This window comes from Rhipicephalus microplus, chromosome X, assembly GCF_043290135.1.
Source record: "Rhipicephalus microplus isolate Deutch F79 chromosome X, USDA_Rmic, whole genome shotgun sequence".
Taxonomy (NCBI): domain Eukaryota; kingdom Metazoa; phylum Arthropoda; class Arachnida; order Ixodida; family Ixodidae; genus Rhipicephalus; species Rhipicephalus microplus.
In genome coordinates, this window is record NC_134710.1 from 3,514,288 (window position 1) to 3,536,100 (window position 21,813).

At 48.1% G+C, this 21,813-nt stretch overlaps 1 protein-coding gene across 1 annotated transcript; it reads left to right on the forward strand.

The window, feature by feature from the left end:
* Positions 1-8,360: 8,360 nt before the first annotated feature.
* Positions 8,361-18,115, forward strand: LOC119175540 (uncharacterized). The gene is made up of 5 exons (XM_075881693.1): positions 8,361-9,225; positions 9,492-9,653; positions 15,382-16,223; positions 16,305-16,540; positions 16,649-18,115. Exons 1-5 carry the CDS (start codon positions 8,361-8,363, stop codon positions 17,229-17,231), a joined length of 2,688 nt encoding a protein of 895 aa, XP_075737808.1. The 3' UTR covers positions 17,232-18,115.
* The last annotated feature ends 3,698 nt before the right edge of the window (positions 18,116-21,813 follow it).

Below are 21,813 nucleotides of genomic sequence, written 5' to 3' on the forward strand. Positions count from 1 at the left end.
CTCTTACCTCTACATTTGTAGCTAGTTGCATCTTAGACTTTGCTTTGGCCCGCCTTTGCTCTAGCGGCCCTTTGCCATTTTAGATGCGAAGCAGCTCTTTGACTAGCCTGTGTAACGCTGTCCCTCCGTGTAATGCTGTCCTGGCCACAGGTGTTGGGGCGTTGCCAAGTATAGGTGACACTTTCCCTAGCAGTGCGTGCACATTGATGTCACTCTCTCTCTAGCCTGTCGCCACTCGCCGTGTCTCTTCTCTCACTTCTCATCCGCTCACAATGTTGAAGGAGTCGCTGTTTGCACTCAGAGTCTGTGTGCGCCACGCGCGTTTAACATAGACTTGGAAGAACGATCCGGAACCTTTCGAAGATGCTTCTGCTCTAAGCGCATAGCGGTGCGCGTCAACAACGTCGCGATCCTCGTGCTGTACCTCACTCCCAACCTGCCGAAGGAACAGCTTCAGCACTGTCTGGAGGAGACGCTGACCGATTGCGGCGAGACGTGTCGACGCATGCTTCTTATAGCAGCGGGAGACTTCAACCTTGACGTCAGCGAAGGAGGAGGAGAATGGCTCGCCAATTACATGCGTGACGTGCACTTGCTGAAGTGCGTGTCAGCGAAATCAAAACTACCCACCACGATAAGGGGAACGTGCATGGATCTGGGCTTTGCCAACTTCAACGTCGAATGTCTGCAGGACCCTCTCAGCATGCACTTCATGGATCACAAGGTCGTAGTAGTCAAGGGAAAATGTGCGCCAGCTCTGGTACAGTGCTCGTGTCCACTCTGAAGAAACCACAAGACCTTCGCCAGCAGGGTGTCTACCAATTTTATATTTCTGAATTCCCTGACTTTACAGGTTTTCGATGATTATTAAAAGCAAATTCCATGACCACCACATCTGCTTGGAAAACTGTGCACTGGAAACAAACCCTCTAGTGGTAAAAAAAAAATTCAGGCGCTCCATATAAAATAAGTAAACATATTGAGCAGATGCACTCAGATTATTCTGAGTGTGTGCAGTAATTGCGAAAAAATATGTATATCTGGCCAAAATAAAACTCCTGAGCCAGGCAGTGAGCAAGTCAGCTGTTTGATGTTCGGAAGAACCACGAAGCAAACCCATCAGTTAAAAGTAACCACAGATGAAAGTTTGAAGAAGCCTGCGATAGTCAGATATCGCAGTCAATGCTGCTAGGCAATGTAGAAGTGGTGCCATCTCACGGCATGCATGCCAAATGAGGACATGGAAGCCTGGCCAGTACTGCTACTGGAGTATAATGTAGTTTACTATAATGGCTGTAGCACACGCCGCTTAGGATGTGTATTTGATTGAATTGAATTAGATCAACCTAAACTGCTCTATTTACTGACTCAACTAATTAGAATGTGGATTGAATTAGATCTGATTTGATCTGGATTGCTGCATTTACTATTGATTTGTGTCCCCACCTAATTTGCACACCTCTAAAGTATACTTTTCAGCAAAAAGAATGAATAACTACTACTCGCCTATTCTGTGCACCTTACCTTGACAACGAGTAACGACAAGACTGCAATAACAGAGCTGTACTGCAAAATTTTCGTTCTTTCTTTCATTTTCCGACGAGCACGTGCATGTTTGTGTTTTGTCTCTGTGAGCTCTGACGCTTGAAGTGCAACGGAAGTCCTCGAACGGCTGCAATGAAAGCTAGGGGACAGCATTTAATGTGCCGACATTTGAATATATGGTGGCAAAAAGGAATCTGCAACAGCTACCTTGATTCCACAGATGAATCACGGATGTCAGCATGTTACCTTGATTTAAGCACTCTTCTGTGTATGTCAAGTAAAAAAATAATAGCAGATTTATTTACACAATCTCACAAAACTAAAATAAGCAATTCAGCTGAAGTTACACAAATGCTACCCTTGAAACATGAGCCACCATTGCTATTGCTCCACCAATATTATTAATAATATTACTAATAAGAAAAGGTATGAGTAGCCCGGCAAGCTTCTGCTGATGGCAGTTCTAGCCTAGACAAACCAGACGGCCCTCCATGCCGAGCCGAAATCGTGGCCTAGACAGACAAACATGAATAAATTTACAGATGTGAGTAGTGTTTTGGTTTGAAAGTCAGATATGCTATGTGACATGTAGAAGCAACACACATCAAAATATGCATGTACCAACATGGAAGCTAAGGAATGCTTTAGCCAATGTGAAGGTCAGGTTGCCGAGCAGAGATTTCCTTGGTCTTGTTCATGCCATAGGCTGCCACAATTGTAACTACCAGTACATCAGTGAAACTGGTGATTCCAAGAAAAGACTTAACACAAATATGGCACCATTAACAAATGTGTGGCCTCTGCTGCCCTCGCTGAACATGCAGAATCTACAGACCACCAAATAAGACTCATCAAATGCATGTGTTCTGGACAAAGAAAAAACCCGCACCTTTCTACGGGGGGGACTTGAGTAAATACGTCAGAGTGGTGGGGGTATCGCCTGAATGTTGCATAATTGGGTATGATCTAGGAATGCTTAATTGTTATTTCATCTTTATTATTCATATTTATTGAATGAAGGAAAAGTGTTGCCTTCAACAAATGGTGAAATGCTGATGTTTGATTGTGCCCCACTACTGGTTGAAGTACTATTGTTTCCATCTCATCTTACACAAGTTATGAAAAGAGTTAAGAAAAGTGTCAAGTCAAGCGAAAGCCAAGTAAAGATGCCCTTGACTGAATTACAAAGGCCAGATCCAGTGCCTACATATATGGACTGGGTGGCCAGTGAACAGTTGTGCAGGGCGAGCAGCCAGTTTTTACTAGCAAACGCTGCTTGCGTCGGCTGTGCGAGGCGAGAGAGTGGGGGAGCACCAGTTGGTACAAGGAGCGAGCATGAGGCACGAGACGCAAGACGCAAGTATGCACAGTAGGGGTGTAGACACCACCGCCAACCCCGGATTTGGGAGTAGGTGCGACTATTGGTGTCATCAATTTGCAGATTCTGAGTGGCCGACGAACTCTGCACTGGAGAACTCCACTCAGGCGAAGAGGAACAGAAGGGATTCTACCAATGGAACAGAGGCGCTCCCTCCGGAGCAAATGACAGGTCAGAAGAGAGTACTATGAGCGCGCCTCTCTGCTTGCATGAGTGGACACGTTGGCACAGCGACGCTACGCTTGCAAAACATGAGCTTTGACGCGAGGCGCAACTGACACGACCGGCGTCTGTTGGCACGCCCAAATCTGGCACCGTTTTAAGGCACAAGGCGCTTGCAACTTCGGATCAAATTCAGCGATTTTCGAGGAGTAGAAAAAGTTGCTCTGTAGAGTGGATCTCGCGACAGAGCTGCTCCAGATGTGCAATGGAACATATATGGAGCACTCTCAATCTGCCAGGGGAACAGACTTGCTCTGCATAGAGCAAAAAAAAGTATTACCAGAAATGCTCTGAATCGGCCAATGTATGACACGATATAAAAATCTCACCATTGAAAAGAAGCTTGCATCATACCTGCACCTGGAATCCAGATACAAACAACTGTACATACGCTGAACAGGAGTGATGGGATGTTTCCGACAATGTATTCTCGCTCTTTACGTCCCGTATTTAGGCATACTTAAGTACGCTGTGCCTTTCTCATGGCTTTTATTGTGAATAAGGCTCTCTCCCATATCGGGTGCCGAAACACCAGCAAACTTAGCGTTCCATGGGTAGATGTATCCTTTTGCATTTATACTAAGAAGCAACAGATATGAACTGTCTCTTTTTTTCACATTTCTTCTACCAGCTCACTCTAGTTGCAGTTGGAAGAGAGACTTATTAAGCTTTCATCAATGGTAATGCTTATCTTTGTGATGGTCGCACAGAATTGCTGTCAGTTTCCATGACCTGGCCAGGTTTTTCAGAAATTCCCCGACTTTTCCAGAAAGGTCAGAATTCCCTGACTTTTCAGGTTGGTAGACACCCTGGCCAGCCATCACTTCAAACGAATCTTCCAGTGCTCACCACAGCACCCGTGTTAGCATCGTTCAACCCGTGACGCCACCCGTGCGCAATGCTGCTGCTTCGCATCCCATCAGGATTTCTTATAAGATGACGTTAACTTTTTTTATTTTTAAAATTATTTCTAGCTTGCTCTGCAGCATCAGTGCTGTGACAGATGCTTGACAGATGCTTTAATGATGTGGTGCCGATCGTTTCTGAAGCAATATTTTACAGTGTAGAGGCCAGGCTCAATGCAAACTTGCTTCAAAATACGATCATGATATATGGGGTTCAACGTCCCAAAACCACCATATGATTATGAGAGGTGCCGTAGTGGAGGTTTTGGAAATCTTGACCACCTGGGGTGCTTTAACCTGCACCAAAGTCTGAGCACACGGGCCTACAGCTTTTTGCCTCCATTGAAAATGGAAGCAAAATTTGATTCTGCGAGTTGCAGGCCAGCAGCCGAGTGCCTTAGCCACTACACTACCGCGACGGGGCGCAAGTAAAGGGTAGGAACGGCTACATCAGAAGGCCATTCTTGTAGGTGGGCACTTTGAGCTGCACAGACGGTCACTAAAATGTGACTCTCTTTGAAATTAAGCATTTCTTTGGCATGAAACAAGCAGTATGAGTTTTACAAAACTCAATCAACCTCGTCAATGTATTATTTACCTCTGGTGTTTCTCTAAAGCTCAACCTAGCAAAACCTGATTTCATGAAGTTCCCAATCTAATGAAGAAATTCCCAATCCTCAGTAAATAACCATTGAATTCAGGGTTACCATCAACCCAAATTAACTTACTAATTTGGCCAAGTTTTTCCAGAAATAGAAGAGTTAAAGAAAAGTGGCTACTTCCCCCTAAATGTGAACGAGACAGGTTTTTCTAACACCATCGAACTAAAACATGCATGTGCCCCAGCATAGCTTTGATGAGTCTGCATGCAGCGGCCAATCGCAGAACAGTAGACCCAGCATCTGCATTTGTATCCAGCTGTAGGTGCCTGGTCATGTATTGGTTATCCTTTTCCAAAAATGGTCAAATTATAGTTTTACCAATCACCCCTATTTGAATAACACATACTTGAGTGGGGCACCACTATAACTACTACAGAAACTTTGTTCAGGAACATGCACTTAGAAGTATATCTATTCTAGCTAACGTTCCATGCAACGCTGCCATTTTTCACCAAATTTACCATAACATAATGCATATGACTTCAGTTTTTCTGCATTTGTCTTTATTTTCCTAAAACAAGTTGTCTTTACTCCTCAAACTGCTGTCAGAACTACAATCAAGCATCCATGCATCCACAGCCAGAATACATGACTTGTCCCAAAAGGGCACACTAATTACCTAATTCAAACAGAATACAATGTTTTTCAGTTCTCAATAAATTTGAAAACCAAGGTATTGACGTTGATGCCTTAACCCAGAACGATATGCGACATATTTCTGATCTTCAATTGTTCTATAACACCTGTGTTTGAAAACAAGTGAGTGGATATGGTTACTAATGTGTTAGTTTCTTTTTTGGTACACTTTTTGTATTTATTTTAGTTTGATTATGACAAAGTCATACTGTTTTACTGCTTTTTACTGTTCTATACCCGTCTAATGACCGCTGTTACACAAACTCATTTCTAATATACTTGAATTAATGTAAACAATATGCACTTGCTTTATTTTGCTGTATACTTTTTACAGTACTGTCATAAAGGGCCTTCAGGCATATTCAAGCTATTTACAACCACTTTTCACCTCAAAGGAACTGCAACAAATTTTAATTGCATTTCATGGTTTGTGCAACACTGATCCCTTCCTCTTAGCACTCCGCTTACTCGCACAAATCATCACACTTTCGCATGACTTGGACTGCACCACATGGACATGGCGTACTTGCCTTTGCGGAGGTGCACAGGCATGGACAATACCGTGGTGGGTGTTCCTACAGTACTGCTTGAAATTTGAAAGGAGTAAAGAATCTATTTCTTGATTTTCCGTTATTCCCCATCACATAAAACCGTGGAGGTTTGGGCTAGTTGGTATGACATGATGATTGTTATAGCGTGAGGACAGAACAACAACAAAGGGAGAAGACGAGCGCTCATCTTCTTCTTGTCCTTTTGTCGTCGTTCTGTTCTCACGCTATAACAATCGTCCCGATCCCAATGTCGAGCAGAGTCATCAACTTGTTAAATTGTGTTTCATCGTTTAATCACAGATGTCATGTAATCTGACAGGACTCAATATAGAAGAGATATGTATGTACATTGCTCTGTATTGCCTCTGCAATACCAACGCCTCCTTTCCTTTTTTCCAATGTCAGTGCGAACACACCCTTCTCAACGGTCGGTCTACAGTAGTTCAGATAGTGGTCGTGATGCGACGGTACATGATGGATAGCGCTGCTTGCATCACACGTGCTTCCGAGCGCTTTCTCCTGCAGATGCGATAGATGGGGTTCCTCCTCAAATATTATATGTGCGTCTGATTTGTTCTTTCGTGCTCCTCCTTTGTGGCTTGAAGCAGTGCTGCCGCCGCATCACAAAGCAGTGCATGCAGAAACGTTACAATGACGCATCCCCACTGGTGGCCCGCATAGTTACACGAACGGCGACACGTTATCTCAAAACACCGTATATTTTACAGAGCCAGCGTGACCGCCAACATTGTAAACACGAGGAATGCAAGTCACCGCCCCACTGACCTGTACACAACGAAGCAAAAAATTGCTTCGTATGATTTCTGTCATGAGGCCCTGATGAGGGGTCCTCTCCCCCATGACCGCACACCATACGCAATGTCTAGGCGATGGGCAAGAGCAGAAAAGGGTAGAGCAGAAGGTAGTGATCAGCTGGATCGGGCGCATCTGGCTGGCATTGATAAAATAGAGGAGGCATTGGCAATACAAGTGCAATCACAGACTCCTCACGAGGAGTACATACTCACTCTATGGCGCGCTTTCTGTACTATGCTTTTCTATCCGGAAACACTTTTCTGCAAGATCCAAGTGTGTTCCATATCGTTCTCGAGTCATTCAAATGCACTGAAAACGGGGCTGACTTGCAAATGGCAGTTGCAAGATGTGACAAGAGACCCGCAAGATGTGACAAGTCGACAAAACGAATAAGCGAGAATGTATGGTGATGCACAGCTTCGCGGGGAGTAGCTGCCGCGATCTCGCATAAAAGATAAGCTTTGTCACTTACCCATACAGCACTTCATTACACATTTAAAATATGTCCACTCAAGTTGTCCAGTTTTAACCTACACATGATGAACATAACTGCGAAGCGACACCACTGACACACGGGCACTACAAAGTCGTTTAGCTAAAGGAAATCGTTCGGAAAGGTGTTAGTGTGCAGTGACACACGACAAAGGAGCATCTCCTTAGATACGGCATCTCGAACGTTAAGGGTGTTCTGACTTTCCACGAAGGTTTTCTGGGTGCAGTCACAATCCCCTCTGGAGCTGTTGTAAAAGCGACCACCTCCATCTACCTGCCCCCCCCCCCCCTCGCACACAAAAGTGCACTGTCGAGGCAGCGTCACGTTTATCTGAGCACGACCCATGAGTTTCCGGCAAGGGGCTGTGATCTGAGGGACCAGAGCTACCTAGTCAACGCACACGGATCGACATGCGTAGATATCGACTGTTACTGTTTCATCCAGAACCATAACACAGGTTCTGCGTTGCACAACGAACTCTAAGTTCGCACATCAGAGACACTCTGGTAGTCATATGATTACACCGAAAGCACACCGAGCATGAATCACCGCTCACCGTGTTAGTGCAGCAAGCGTCCAGCGCGCACTGCTTCGGCCGTGGTATATGGGAGCGGCGCTATAACGAAGCAATAATGCTTCACCGAGGGGCACCATCCCCGACCCGCCGGGGCCGCCGGTCGAGCCTCCCTCAAAGAAGCGCGCGAATGCACCACCAACCGACCCTCTGTCCACAGTCACCACACGCCTTCCACACACAACAAAGTTGTAGTACGTTGTACGCATGCGCAGACGGAACTATTATTGCGGATAGGCAACATCTACCTCTGTAGTGGCAGTTCCGGCAGCCGCCAAAGGGAGCAAGTGAAGTCGCCAGCGGCCATATTGCTATAGGAAAAACAGAGTGGAACCGCCATAGTAGAGTGTACTAGAATAGGTTGAGTGGCGCGATCGCCGGGCGCCGCCTGCGCTTCCTGGCGAAGCCCGAACTGCGGAAAGTTAGCGTGGGGGCGCTGCGATCGAAGCGGCTTGGAAATTTCCTCCGCGTCCGCCGCCGGGCCATTGCAATTTGCAGTGAAGGCGACGGGGACTGCGTGTTGCGCGAAATGTTTTGCAACTCAGTGCCGTTTACTCGTGTGTGAAAACGGTGTAGCCATGCCGAAAGGCAGACATCGGCATTGTTATGCGCCAGGCTGTCGCACCGGTTACTCGGGCGTTAAAGCGGAGAAGCAGCTTTCATTGTTCAGTGTGCCGAAAGATGAAGCTCGTCGGGCGCTCTGGGAGAAGAACTTACATCGGAGCGACAAACCCCTGGATAGCAAATGCGCAGTGTGTGAGCTCCACTTCGATAAGCGGTACATTCAGCGGGACTACGTGCACATTGTGAACGGAAAGGAGGTGAGGATTGAGCGCGGAACACCGGCACTAACGAGTGACGCAGTGCCTACGGTATTGCCAAATGCGCCAAAGTACTTGAGCTCGACAGCTCCTCCCAAGCGAGCACCACCTAAACGGGAGGCACCAGCCAAGCTTGATGACACAAAGCGCAAAAGGAAGAAAGTTGAAAGCACTGCAGCTGTGGAAGAGCCGTTCGAAAGCGACGGATTTGATTCCCCAGTGCTTGGCGCTGACAATTTGTGTAATCTGAGTACTCCGTCTGTGTATTGGTCGTCCCATCGGTTTCCAAACTTTGAAGGTACGGTATACGCCCTTAGAGAGCTTGTAGAGTCCACTGGGACCGTAAACTCGGACCGCTCGGTCCTCTTCAGTGTAAGCAAGGACCAAGAAGTCTCATTCAGGACATTCATCGCTGGGAAATTGATCACTGAAGGACGTGTCGAGACTGTAAGGGAAGCTGAGGGAGTTCTTCTTCGAGCCTCAGGCTTACTGAAATGCCCTGGTGCCATGTCTACATCGGCGATCATCGCAGAGGAGCTAACAAAGAGCCTCCTGAAAAAAACAGCCGTCATTGGCGGCGCTTTCTACAGCCGGAGATGCGCAGTAACGACAGTGACAGAAGGTAAGGGCGAAACTAATCTTTCACTTGTGTACATGTAGTATATTTGCACATAAGGCAACATGGTAAATTGAAAAAGTGTGAGATATTTTGCCCGAGCTCCTGAGACGTAACAGAAATTGTTTTGAAGGCTGATAGCTTCGTGAACTTACTTTACCTCAGGAGCAGTGACATATATTTGGTGCTGACGAATTATGTTTATTTGCACAGCGGTATACTAGAGAAGTCATTTAGCAAACCCAACAAAATAACATTACCATGCTTTTCAGGAGCTCCTTGCCTGTCTTGTCGGTACCTTCGAAAGGCTCTTCTCACAAGAATGTCTTGGCTCAAGTGCCATCGCCGAAAGCAAGTGAGGACAGCTGCCCAGAGGCTGAGGTCAACCTTGCAAAAGCACAGGCGCCTTTCTAAAAAGGTGCTGAGCCTGAAAGGTAGAGAGAGAGAGAACACAACTTTATTGTCGTCAGACTTAAGGAGGTAGGTGACCCGCCAGGCTGAACCTGATGGCCACCTCCTCTGCCCTTTGTACGGCCTGGAGCTGAACGGCCAGGCTGGTGGAGGTCAGAACTGCCTCCCACCCCTCTGGCGAGGGAGCGGCTAGGAGATCGAGAGAGGGGGGATCTTCCCTGCAGGCCCAGAGAATGTGATTAAGTGTGGCTATTGAGCCACAATGCGAGCAATGCGGATCAATCGAGTCGGGGTATATACGTGCATAAATGTATGGGCACGGAAATGAATGTGTTTGCAAGCGGCGCCAGATAACCTCCTGGCGCTTAGTTAGCTTATGGTGCGGGGGTGGTTTTGTCTGCCTCGAAAGACGGTAATATTGTGTGATGTCATGGTAGGATGTCAAGGCTTCACCAGGGTTTTCCAAATCAGAGGCGGGTACCACCGCTCGGCTGACGAATCCTCGAGCATATAGGTGGGCCGCCTCGTTCCCTGGGTTCCCCGCGTGAGCCGGCACCCATACCAGCGCAATGGAGGATAGTGCGTCTTCCTCAGCATCTGTAAGGAGACTGGGCAATAGTAAACGCAGAGTTGTGGGGGCCACAATGCCACGTGCGAAGTTGGATATAGCAGCCTTTGAGTCACTGAGTATAGTGGTGAATCCGGATGCTGCTGCTAGCGCTATCGCCGCTTCCTCAGCTTCTGTCGTATTAAGCACACGGACAGAAGCAGCCGCTTTAATTTGAGGTGAATTGGCGTTGTTGCCGGGGAGAGTGATTACGCTTATTGCATATGCTTTAGTAAACTCTCGGTATTGGGCGGCGTCAACGTACGCAACGGTTGGGTTGGACGCGTACGTTTTTTGCAAGAATTTGGCCCTCGCTTTCCTTCTACCGTCGTGATGGCTGGCCAACATGTTCTTTGGCAGTGGTTTTATGAGGAATTTCTTTCTGATGTTGGGGGGGATGACAGCCGGATCGTTACCCGTAGGAGATACCACATGGTCAATGTTAGCAAGGATCCAACGCCCCGTCCTGCTTCCCTGTAATCGGTGAATTTGCGCCGTAAGATGCGCTTCAAGAAGTTCTTCTAAGGTGTTATGCAGCCCAAGACTGAGGAGGTGCTCTGTCGATGTGTTTCGGGGGAGACCCAATGCCACCTTATACGCTTTGCGTAAGAGCCGATTTAGTTGGGCTCGCTCAGATTGAAGGAGGTGCAAATAAGGGAGGGCGTACGTGAAGCGCGACAAAACGAAGGCTTGAATTATCTGTAGCAGTTCTTTCTCCTTCATGCCTCGATTGCGAGCGCTCACTCGAGATATAAGATGGGCCGTCTGGTTCACGGTTACGGTGAGACGGTCTAGCGTAATGTTGTTGTGGTGGTTTGTTTGCACAATGAGTCCGAGTACTCTCATGTGGGCCACCTGCTTAATTGGCGTGTCATTGACATACACGTTAATACTAGGAAGTGGAGTCTTAATTTTGCGGCGATCTGGAGGTCGCAGTAATAGTAGCTCCGATTTGCTCTGGGAACACTCCAAACCCGCTTCTGACACGTGCTGAACGACTACGTCGGTTGCTCTTTGAAGAGTCTCCTCGATTTGACCATCGGATCCCACCGTCGTCCAGAGCGTGATGTCATCTGCGTAGAGGGTGTATCGCAGGCCGGGTATCGTGTCAAGTTTGGGAGGTAGTGACCTCATAGCGAGGTTGAAAAGGAAAGGGGACAAAACAGCTCCCTGCGGGGTGCCGCGATCACCGAGTGTGATGAGCTTAGAACGAAGGTCACCCACTGAGAGTTCAACCGTTCGATTAGATAAGAAAGCACGGACGTAGTTAAATATGCGTTCCCCGGATCGTAGTTCGGACAGACTGCCTAAAATGGCACTATGCTTCACGTTGTCAAATGCTTTGTGAAGGTCCAGACCGAGCAAAGCCTTGGTACTAGTGCCACTCTCAGGTCGTAGGAGATCGTGATGCAACTGGATGAGCGCATCCTGAGTGGATAGATGGGCCCTGAAGCCCAGCATTGTGGGGGGAAGTAGGCGGTGCTCTTCCGCGAAATTTTGCAAGCGACAGAGGACAACATGCTCCATTAGTTTGCCCAGGCAGGAGGTCAACGAGATTGGACGAAGATTCTCCAGGTCGAGTTTCTTGCCCGGTTTCGGTATAAACGCGACCCTTGCGTGTTTCCATTCTGATGGCAAATGGCCGGACCTCCAGCACTCATTCATATATTCAGTAATGGCCCCTACCGACTTTGGATCGAGGTTGCGCAGCGTCTTATTTGTCACCCCGTCAGGACCGGGTGCCGATGTTGTACGCAGTTTATGTAGCGCTATGCAAACCTCACTTTCCGAAATGTCGGCGTCCAACTGTTCGTTGGCTGTTCCAGTGTATTCAGGCAACTGCTCTGTGCTGTTCTGTTTCTGAGATGTGTTGATGTAGCGGGTGATGAGCTCCTCCAGCAGCTCTTCGTTGGTGCCCGGGTATTGATGGACAATTCGCGCGAGCTGTTTGCGTGCGGCCGACTTGGAGCTACCAGGGTCCAGCAGGTGTCGCAGAAGATGCCACGTTTTCTTGCAGCCCATCTGGCCATTGAGGCTGCCGCAAAGTTGGCCCCACTGTTGGCGTGTTAGCACAGCGGTGTGGGCTTCTAATTCACGTTCGAGCCTCGAGATGCGGCGGCGGAGCCTTGTGTTGTGACGTTGGCGCCGCCACCTACGCATGAGGCTTTCATGCGCCTCCCACATATGTAGAAGGCGTGAATCTGTTGATGGCTGTTCCGGAGTTACGTCTGCTTGGTATGTTGTAGCGTCCACATCTCGACTCAAAGAAAGTATCCATTCGTTCAAGTCCAATACCGAATCGGGTGCCGTTTCTTTGCGCAGTTGGCGGAATTTATCCCAGTCTGTAATGCGAGCTGTGGCTCGTTTTTTTACATTGCTTGTGGTTAACTCAATGGTTACCGCTAGAATGAAATGGTCACTTCCTACGGTGTGACCTGTGTTTTGCCAACGGGCACCCTCCGTGTTTTTGCAAAGGGAGAGGTCTGGGGTAGTATCTCGACATACGCTGTTCCCGATTCGCGTCGATTGCTCCGGATCATTGAGGATACTGAAACCTAGGTCGTGTATGATGCTCCATAATCGGCGACCCTTGGGGTTGGATTTCGGGTATCCCCATTCGGGATGTTTTGCGTTAAAATCGCCTAGTACGAGCAGCTTTGCATCCTTCGCCAGATTTGTTGCTTTCCGAAAGATGTAAGGTAGATCCGCAGCTGTATCTCTTGGAGGGCTGTATATATTTAAAATGAAGAGTGGCTTGTCTCCTCGTCTTTTTGGTATAATTTCCACCAGTGTGTGATGAATACTCGTACCCTCAATTTCATGTTGAATGGCTGTGACATTCTTGTGTACTAAGATGGCAGTGTGGCATTGTGCGCTCGCGGATATGTCTATTTTCTGATTATATGATGCGTATCCGGGCAGTTGAGCGGCAGTGTTCGTTTCTTGTAAAACTATGATGTCCGGCGAACATTCCCCATTTGGTGCATGGTTTTGAATATGCTGGATATGTTGCTGCAGATGGCCCTTCTTATTGCGGAAGCTCCTGCAGTTCCACTGCCAGACGGTGAGCGTGTGGAGAGCCGCCATGACTATGTTATTGGCGTAGGGGCCGGTGTTTGCCGGCTATTGGATGGTGTGCGGTGGATGGCCAACTGCACACTGAAGTCGGCCAGTGCAGCTTCGGTCGAGCTCTTTAACACGGCGAATGAGGTGGTTGTTTCCCGGATGGTTTGGTGGATCGCATTAAAGCGCGTTTCTACTTCAGCGTTCAGATCGGATTTCAGCGTTGAGATGGCTGCCGTGACTGCCGTCGTTACTTTTGTAGTGATGTCGGCGTCTGCGTGGAGTGAAGCTGTGGGTGTAGCTGCCTTGCGTTTATTAGCGTTCTGAAGTTGAGGAACTGGCGATAACGCCGGGTTTGGTGCCAGGGGGTTCGGATGTGCGTCTTGTGTTTCGGATGATGTGGGTGTAGTTTGTTTGTCGATACTGAGTGCTCTATCTATTTTGGCTTCTAGAGACTGGATGTAGCTAGTCAATTTAGCTATCTGGGACTGCTGGGCCGAGATTTGAGCCTTAAGGGCAGAATTCTCCTTTGCCAACTCCCTCACCTGTGAATCGGAAAATAGTAGTGATGCCGGGGCGCCCCGCTGCCAGGCCACCGACTTGGACGCTTCTCCGGGACCTCGACTGGATGAACGAGACACCGATGGGCTGCGCCTGGCTGATTTGGACCTTGAGTGAGATGAGGGCCTGCTGTCTCGTCGTTGGGCTGAGCGTGACCTCGGGCGCCTGCTGTGGGATCGACACCTGCTGCCACGTCGTTTAGCTGAACGAGACCCTGAGCGCCGGGTGTGGGATGGGGACCTGCTCTCTCGGCGCTGCTGCTGGTTGCTGCTGTTCCCGAGTGGTGGGAGAGATGCAGAATGGTCTCGAGATGATGGTGAGCGTCTGCTGGAGGAGCCACTGTGAGATGGGTTGCGATGGATGTTCGACGAAGGTTCTTGCGCTTCTTGCTTCGATTGCGGGGTGGGTGGCGCCTTCTTGATAAAGCGATACTTGCAGTTTGAGCTGCCGGTGTTGTGTGCACCATTGCAGACGATGCAGCGTGGCGTGCATGCGGGTGTTTCGCCCTGTCCTGGTGTGGGGTGTTCCTCTCCGCAACGGCGGCACCGCTGCTTACGTGGCATCGGGCAAACATCCGTGCGGTGACCAACCTTGCGGCAGTTAAAACACGATTCCACCCTGTTGTAGAACGGGTACAGCCTGATGTCGGTTCCGTGGTAGAATATCCACTTTGGAAGGTTTGGCGTCATTAGTGCAACCACGACGTGCCTAGTTTGGCCCAAGCGTCTTCCACTCACGATAGGAATGGTGGGGTTGCTGGCTTGTAGGTCTGCCAAAATCTCTTCGTCTGAGAAGTCATCGTATGCATGGAACATGATGCCTCGTATGGCGTCGTCTGGAGGGGGGGCGTAGACATGGAGCTCGATAGTAGCAGCGCCGATGGTAATCGACTTCACTCGAAGGTAGGCTTGGGCGCGTTGCGAGTCGATCACGCTCAAGGTAAAGGTATTATTGGTGGGGTGCGTCCGAAGGCGATCCCGACTTGCTGGTGGCTGATCTGGCAGTGAAGCTGCCTTGAGCAGGGCGTCGTGCAATTGCCACGGCGGCACTTTCGTCAAGTCGATGGGCGTTCTTGGACGTCCTACTATATGAATGGAGTCTTGCGGCAATCGGGGGAGTGGTGCCCGCCGACGTAACCGAGGCGGACGTGACTTGACCTGGGGTTGGCGTTCCGGCACAGCGGCGCGGGCATTCTCCGACGTACACGGTTGAAGAACGGGCTTGCCTTGGTTTTGAAGTTCCCGTCGGCGTCGTTCCTGGGCACGATAGCCGGGCGATTGCCAGGAATCGTCGGACCACTCCTCTTCAGAGATGGTATGACCTTCTACGACGCACTCCATTCCGGTGGGCGGCTGGGCACGACGATGTGAGTAGCGTGAGACGCTGCACCAGGCTTAGGCAAGGAGCCGGACGCGCGCTGAGCCAGCTAGGCTCAGGGCGGCGAGCGGCGTTGGTCGGGTCAGCAGATGCTCCTGGGAGAATCTTGATAAATCCAGTGCAGAGAGTGATCAGCCTGAAAGGTAGAATTGAGGGCATGCGAGCCAAAAACGCGGCTTTAAAAGAAGAGACACTCGAAGAGAAGATCTCTACGCTGCCCCCAAAGCAGCAGGAAAATATGCGGCACTGTTTCAGAGCATCAAAGCGAAAGAGCACAAATGGCATGCGTTTCACTAATGAATGGATGCTCGAATGCATTCTCATGAAGATGAGAAGTCCGAAGCTCTATAGACATCTGAGAAGACACAACATTCTCGTGCTTCCGGGCGATACTACTCTGCGGAAGTACACCGCCTCGTACAGGAGTGGCTTCGGTTTCAACAGAAAGGTTCTAGAAACTTTGAAGACAAAAACAGACACAATGGACACCTTCAGCCGTCATGGCGGCATCCTGGTGGACGAAATGAAGTTGTCTGAGCACCTTTCAATTGACAAGACTGGTAGAATCGGAGGCTTTGTCGACATGGGGCCCTTTATACCACGGGCAGATGCGAACCTTCCTTGCGACCATGATATGGTTGTTATGTTCGTGCCATTTGCAGGCAAATTTTCTCAGGTTTTGGGGGTGTTTGCTGCGCACGGAAATGTTAAGGGCGACCTTCTCTGCAAGATATTGATCGAAACAACGATCCTAGCAGAACAGGCAGGACTCTTTGTCGACTTCATAACCTGCGACGGAGATTCATGGAATAGACTAATGTGGACGTCGATGGGCATCCAGGGAACCTCAAGCAAAATAACGTGCAAGGTGAAGCATCCTGTGGACCCCAAGAGGAACCTTCATTTCCTGTCAGACTTTCCTCATCTAGTGAAGTGCCTCCGCAACTCCCTCTTGAAAGGTGGTTTCAGCACACCAAATGGACGGGTATAAATGTTTTATTACATTCTTGCTTAACATTTTATATTAAGTCAACTGGCTAATCACTGCACTTTTATATTGATGCAGGTTTCAGTGTATTTTGTGGCCGAGGCTTTCAACCTGGACAAAGACAGCATCACCTTGAAGGCTATGCCAGGGCTGACTACAAGCCACCTTCAGCCCAATGACTTCGAGAAGATGAGAGTGTCCCTTGCCTTCCAGCTATTCGGAGACTTTGTGCTGCGTTGTCTACACCACTACAAGGACACCCTTGAGTCACGTTATGGAAAGGGTGCAGTTGATGCTACAGAATCATTCTTCAGGTACTTAAATATATTGTATCTGCTGTATTCTTTGGGCAAAAGACAAGAGTGCGTTAATGGCCATCACTGTTGAACCCAGCTCTAATGAAGATTTTTTTGCATTTACAGGCTGATGAACCAACTCATCAAACTGATGACCTCCAGATTCAAGTCCGAGGCTCTTTGGCCGCACTCAAGTGGTAGTTCTGCGCTCTCCAGTTTTCTAGACTACATTGACAAGTGGGAGCAGCATGTCGGCAAGGGCGTCGGGTTCCTTAGCAAGCAGACAGCTACTGGCCTGAGGGTTACGCTGTCCAGTGTGCTTTCTTTACTGGACTATGTTACCACAGAAATAAGCTACAGGTATTTGATGACGAGTAACCTAAGCCAAGATCCACTCGAGAACTTGTTTGGAGTTGTGCGGCAGTCGTCGGGCTGTAATGACCATCCGACCCCAGAGCAGTTCTTAATTGCTGTCAACTGCCTGAACTACTATAGCCTAGCTAAGCCAGTGCACGGTGCGAGCGTTACACCATTGGTGCTTACATCACTGCTCGACACTGGAGATGCACACTCGGCAGATGCAACAAGCCTGCAGCAAACAATTGATGACCACATCGCTCAAGGAGGTCTTGACGTGATAGAAAGCGCTGCCTGCCATGACAGTATTGCTGCCCCAACTGAGCATTACAGCCTTGTGGGAAAAAAGTGACTCTCGCCTAGCATATTACATGGCTGGATATGTTGCTAGAAAGTGTGTGCAGAAGTCAGGATGCACTGCTTGTCGTACTTCACTGCTTGTTCCAGCTTCAGAAGGGAAGGAACATGAGTGTTCGGCCTTTACGAACTTTTGCGACAAAGGTGGTTTGTTGTACCCGTCTAAGGAGCTGTTTGACTTCGTTAGCTATTTAGAAGACACATTTACAGACTGCTTCAGCACTAATGAACTGCGCAGTGATAGCATTTTAGATGTGCTGCATCTGGTCAGGGTTGAAGGGAGACCCCTTGGCTGTGCTCAACATGCAAAAGCAGTGAAGTCTCATGTGGTAAAATTTTATGTTGTCACTCGATTGCACTTTTTGGTTAAAGGAATCAATAGAGCTAAGGAAGAACGGCGCAGGAGGCTGCAGCACCTAAAGCTCCGTTGGTGCGTGTAGGATTCCCGTACAGCTGAGTGCTCCACTCGTCCTGTTACATACCTGTAACAGTTTTCTTTGTACATAGTATTTACAGTGATTTTTTTGTACTTTGAAGTTTATCTGTGTACATAGCCAGTGTAACAGTGATACTTCTTTGTATATATGTAAAGCAATAAGTTTTAAGCATCTTTATTTTTATTTTGTTTTCCTTTAAAATGTATCTTTATGCATAGTGTGTGTGACTGATATTTCTTTGTATATAGCAGCCGGTTTTAAACATCTTTATTTTTATTTTGTCGTGTCTGTAAACACATTTAATATGCTGTTGACAGGTGGAAAAAAACCGCGTTGGTTTATGCCTGGCTTTATCCTTTGGCTAAATTACAGCTGCTTGTTTCTACACATTGAACGATATTTGTATATTTGCTGCTGATCCAATAAAAAGGTAAGGGATGCAGACATCGCTGTTGTCCTTTTAATATGGGTGTAAGAAAAAGCAGTTTTCTATTAGCATCGTTATTTAAAGCATTCCTTCCCGTAGCCGAGGCGTTGTGACAAAAGCACACGTGTAGCTTTCGCTCACGCCATTCATTCCAATTTGAACTGCTATTTACAGCTTCGCTTTACTGCGGCCATGCACAATGAGACGGACAGCACGCGGACTTGACAGTTTCTCTCAATTGGTAAAAAGACTAAAAAAAACAGAATCGCGAAGAACCTACGCAAGGGGCGCATTCGCGCGTCACCGTAGCAGACGCTCAGAGCCGCGAAACCAGTGCAGCAACATTTAGGGGCAATATTATGAGGCGAAAGCCTGATTATCGTGTGGAAATACCATTTTTAATGCTACTCTGACAGCCGTACACCGGTAAGAAACTGGCCGTCGCACGTGTCGCCAAAGGCGCAGAAGCCCGGCAACGCACGACCGCGCGAGCGATGCGCGACCAAGCCGGATTGCTCGTAGCGCCCTCTATCGCAACCGCGTACGGAGCTTCAGGAAAACAGCGGCGGTCGTGCCACTCAACCTATTCTAGTACACTCTAGCCATAGACGGCAAAGGACGCCCGCGCCGGCTGGCAGTTCCACGAAAAAAAAAAAAAAAAGAAATGGAAACCACTTTTAGGTTACACCAACGAACAAAGGACTCTTCTAGTTTGACACAGATTATTTTATGCACCCATTATCAGCTGCATGCTTTCAGAATAATCTGTTGTCGACGGATGCTTCGCATATCGAGCTTGCTGGCGCAGTGTATATAATTACTTATGTGTTACAGGGAACTAGGTTTTTTTTTCTGAAACGTAATAGTTACAGTGTTCAAATAGAAACCACGAGCTAGAGTGAAAAGCCCTTATTAACTTTATTAAGCACACATCCATCCCAGACAACACTCGATGTCCTGAGGTCGTGCTCATATGGTACAATCGTCCTCGCACAGTTCTCATTGACCTTAGTACTTACTGAGGACGACACAAGCTGGTTTGCCCCGGAAACGTCTTTTCGAGTCCTTTCTGAGGACAACAATTGATCTGGAAAAGGTCCTGTTAAGGATCCTTTGGGGATGACAAAAGCATCGCACTGAGCACTTAGATCACACGTGGTAAATTTTCATCCACGATTCGCAGAGGAATTGTTCATGTGTATTAGAATGATATCTCAACCTTTTGAAGTGCATGTTTGTTCCTCGGTTTTAACTAGAGAGTGTCCTTTTTTTCAACTTTGGTATCATGCTATAGTTGTATTCACGGGACGTCAGCTTGGCGGGCGCGGCAGCGAAAAGTGCGCCAACTGTGCTGGCGACCGCGTGGCCACAATTTTGAAGGCCACCATGAAGGCCACCATACCGGCGGGCGACGGCATACCGGCAGTTGAGTCCGACGGTACCAAAAGGCGCACACATGTTACTGCGGGCACGTTGCTCTGGTTTTATTTTATTTAGATTTAGAAGATACGATACTTGCCATCTGCTGCAGCCATGGGTGCTGCGTGCTCGGCTCGCTTGAGCATGTACGCCGAGAAATTGGACGTCGATGCTTAACAGCGATACACGGACAAAATTGCTCCATGCAGTGTGCGTTGACCCACTAATTCTGACGAGTGAGGAAGCCGCACTTGACACCAGACAGGTTTCGAAGGTGAAACTGTGAGAAATAAAGGGCTGCTTGGTGCATATACGACAAGTTTTGTGATGCACGAACGACTCAAAGCCAAGAAATCGTTGGATGTTTGACTAGTGGCTTTGTCCATGAACATTTGCTGAGAAGTCGCGGTGACTGCGTCGCTTTGGGCGCACAGGTAAGATAATCTGAAGTTATATCTGTAAGCGCTAAAGTCGAGTTTACCCATGAATTTGATACTAGTGCGATGTTTTACGAATCCAGTTGAAGCAGTGGGCTTAACAGCGCTTACGAACTTGCACGTGAAAACACCATTGCATGGGGCAGATTAGATTCTATTAAAGTGCACACTAGACTGACATTTCCACGTGGTTGACTCACCCACAGCTTTGATGAATCAAATAAAAAGTATCAGGAGCAATGATTATTCACAAGACCAAGGTTACAAGTCACCGGTGCTTTGACGGAAGTGCACTGAGCCAAGTCACTTTAGCGAAAAAAACAAAAGCGTGTGCGCCTCTCATTTAAGCTCGTTGTTTTCCGCGCATGTATTAATATGAATAGTCCAACGTTGAGTATTCCACTTTGTTGTGCTTTTCGCAGACGTCTCTGCCAGAGCATTGAAACTGACTGCATCTACTGTGTTATTGTGATGTGTTTATTTTCATGTATTGTTCGCATCTGAATTACTGAAAGCTGTCACAATTCGAACTGAACTGAGTTTCCCTTCGCAGGTGAACGACTCTAATGTTGAATTCCAAGGGCCGGATTGCGAATGGAGCGCGCAGGCCCGAGCGGGATTACTCTCGCCGAAACGCTTGCCTCTCGAAGGGAGAAATCTAGCGAGGGAGCCCCAAAGGGTGCGAGTGGGTGCAAATTGTTTTTCGGACACCCGTCTGTGATTAGATGAATGGCGGGCGCACAGAATACATCCCTTGAACTTATAGTCATATCCACCGATTTAGGCGGAACAAGAATTCTTGCTCCACGAAGCAATCCGTGATCTGCGGTTGCTCTCAGTCGGCCATTGGAACACACAATTCATGCTCTCAATTCGCCATTGGAATGTGATTGCTCCGATCAGAGCAGAAAAACTTGATATGGATCTGCCATTCGAATTCAACATTAGGCACTCAACCCACAGCTTTGTTAAAATCAGACTGGCGAAGACGGCTGAATCACTCGCCACGACGCTTCACTGCAACCTGTAGTGTATGGCTACATGACCGCGAATAATTTTCGGCAAGGAATAAAATTTATCTGGTTTTGAGTTTTCAAGCTCGTCAGCCTTCCATTTTGTGCGATGACTGCACACAAATACGACACAACCAAATGTGATAACGGACGGAGGACGCAAAAAAAAAAAAAAACGGCTCGACTTTAGTATCACGCAGAGGCACATACAAGTGTACATGACCCTAGTTATGGTGGCCGGAAGTAGTGCCTTCCCCGCATTGCCCGCATGCTTTGCGAATAGCTGAAGTGTAGGCTGCGGGAGCACATGGTTGCTCGGAGGTGAATACCATCTACACTTTGAGGCTAAAATTGAACTTTTAAACTGATTCAAAAATTTCCCGCGCATCTTTCTTACACATGACCAACCTCCTTTCATGCGCAGTGACGTCAACTCGGCGATCGGCAACGTGACACAGCTCGTCGATTGGTCTAAACGAGGTCTCAACATATAGTATAATGAAGTCAACATCAGTTACTGTTCCCACCCACAGCTACAAAACTGACCCCCCCCCCCCTCTTTTTTTTCGGCCTCGCAGTGCTAACGCTCACGTGCTTCGCTCTCAACATGAGCAACACGAGGAAAAAGCGTTGCTACGTGGGCGGAGTCACGATGACAGGCTGTGTGACGGGCCACACCTTCCCCTGCATGGGCGGAGAAGGGTGGCGAGACCACACGAAAATTTGAAACCAACTGAATTTAATGTTCTAACTCCTGTAATTTACTTAAATAGCATGTATTCGCGAACTTCTTGTGGCAGCATGTTCAAAAAGAAAAAAAATGCACCTATTTCTCTTGACAACA

Excerpts from the sequence above, each read along its gene's own strand:
- LOC119175540 (XM_075881693.1), top strand. The coding sequence starts at position 8,361 with ATGCCGAAAGGCAGACATCGGCATTGTTATGCGCCAGGCTGTCGCACC. Across the intron at positions 9,226-9,491 it reads AGTAACGACAGTGACAGAAG|GAGCTCCTTGCCTGTCTTGT; the intron begins GTAAGGGCGAAA and ends CATGCTTTTCAG. Across the intron at positions 9,654-15,381 it reads AAAGGTGCTGAGCCTGAAAG|GTAGAATTGAGGGCATGCGA; the intron begins GTAGAGAGAGAG and ends TCAGCCTGAAAG.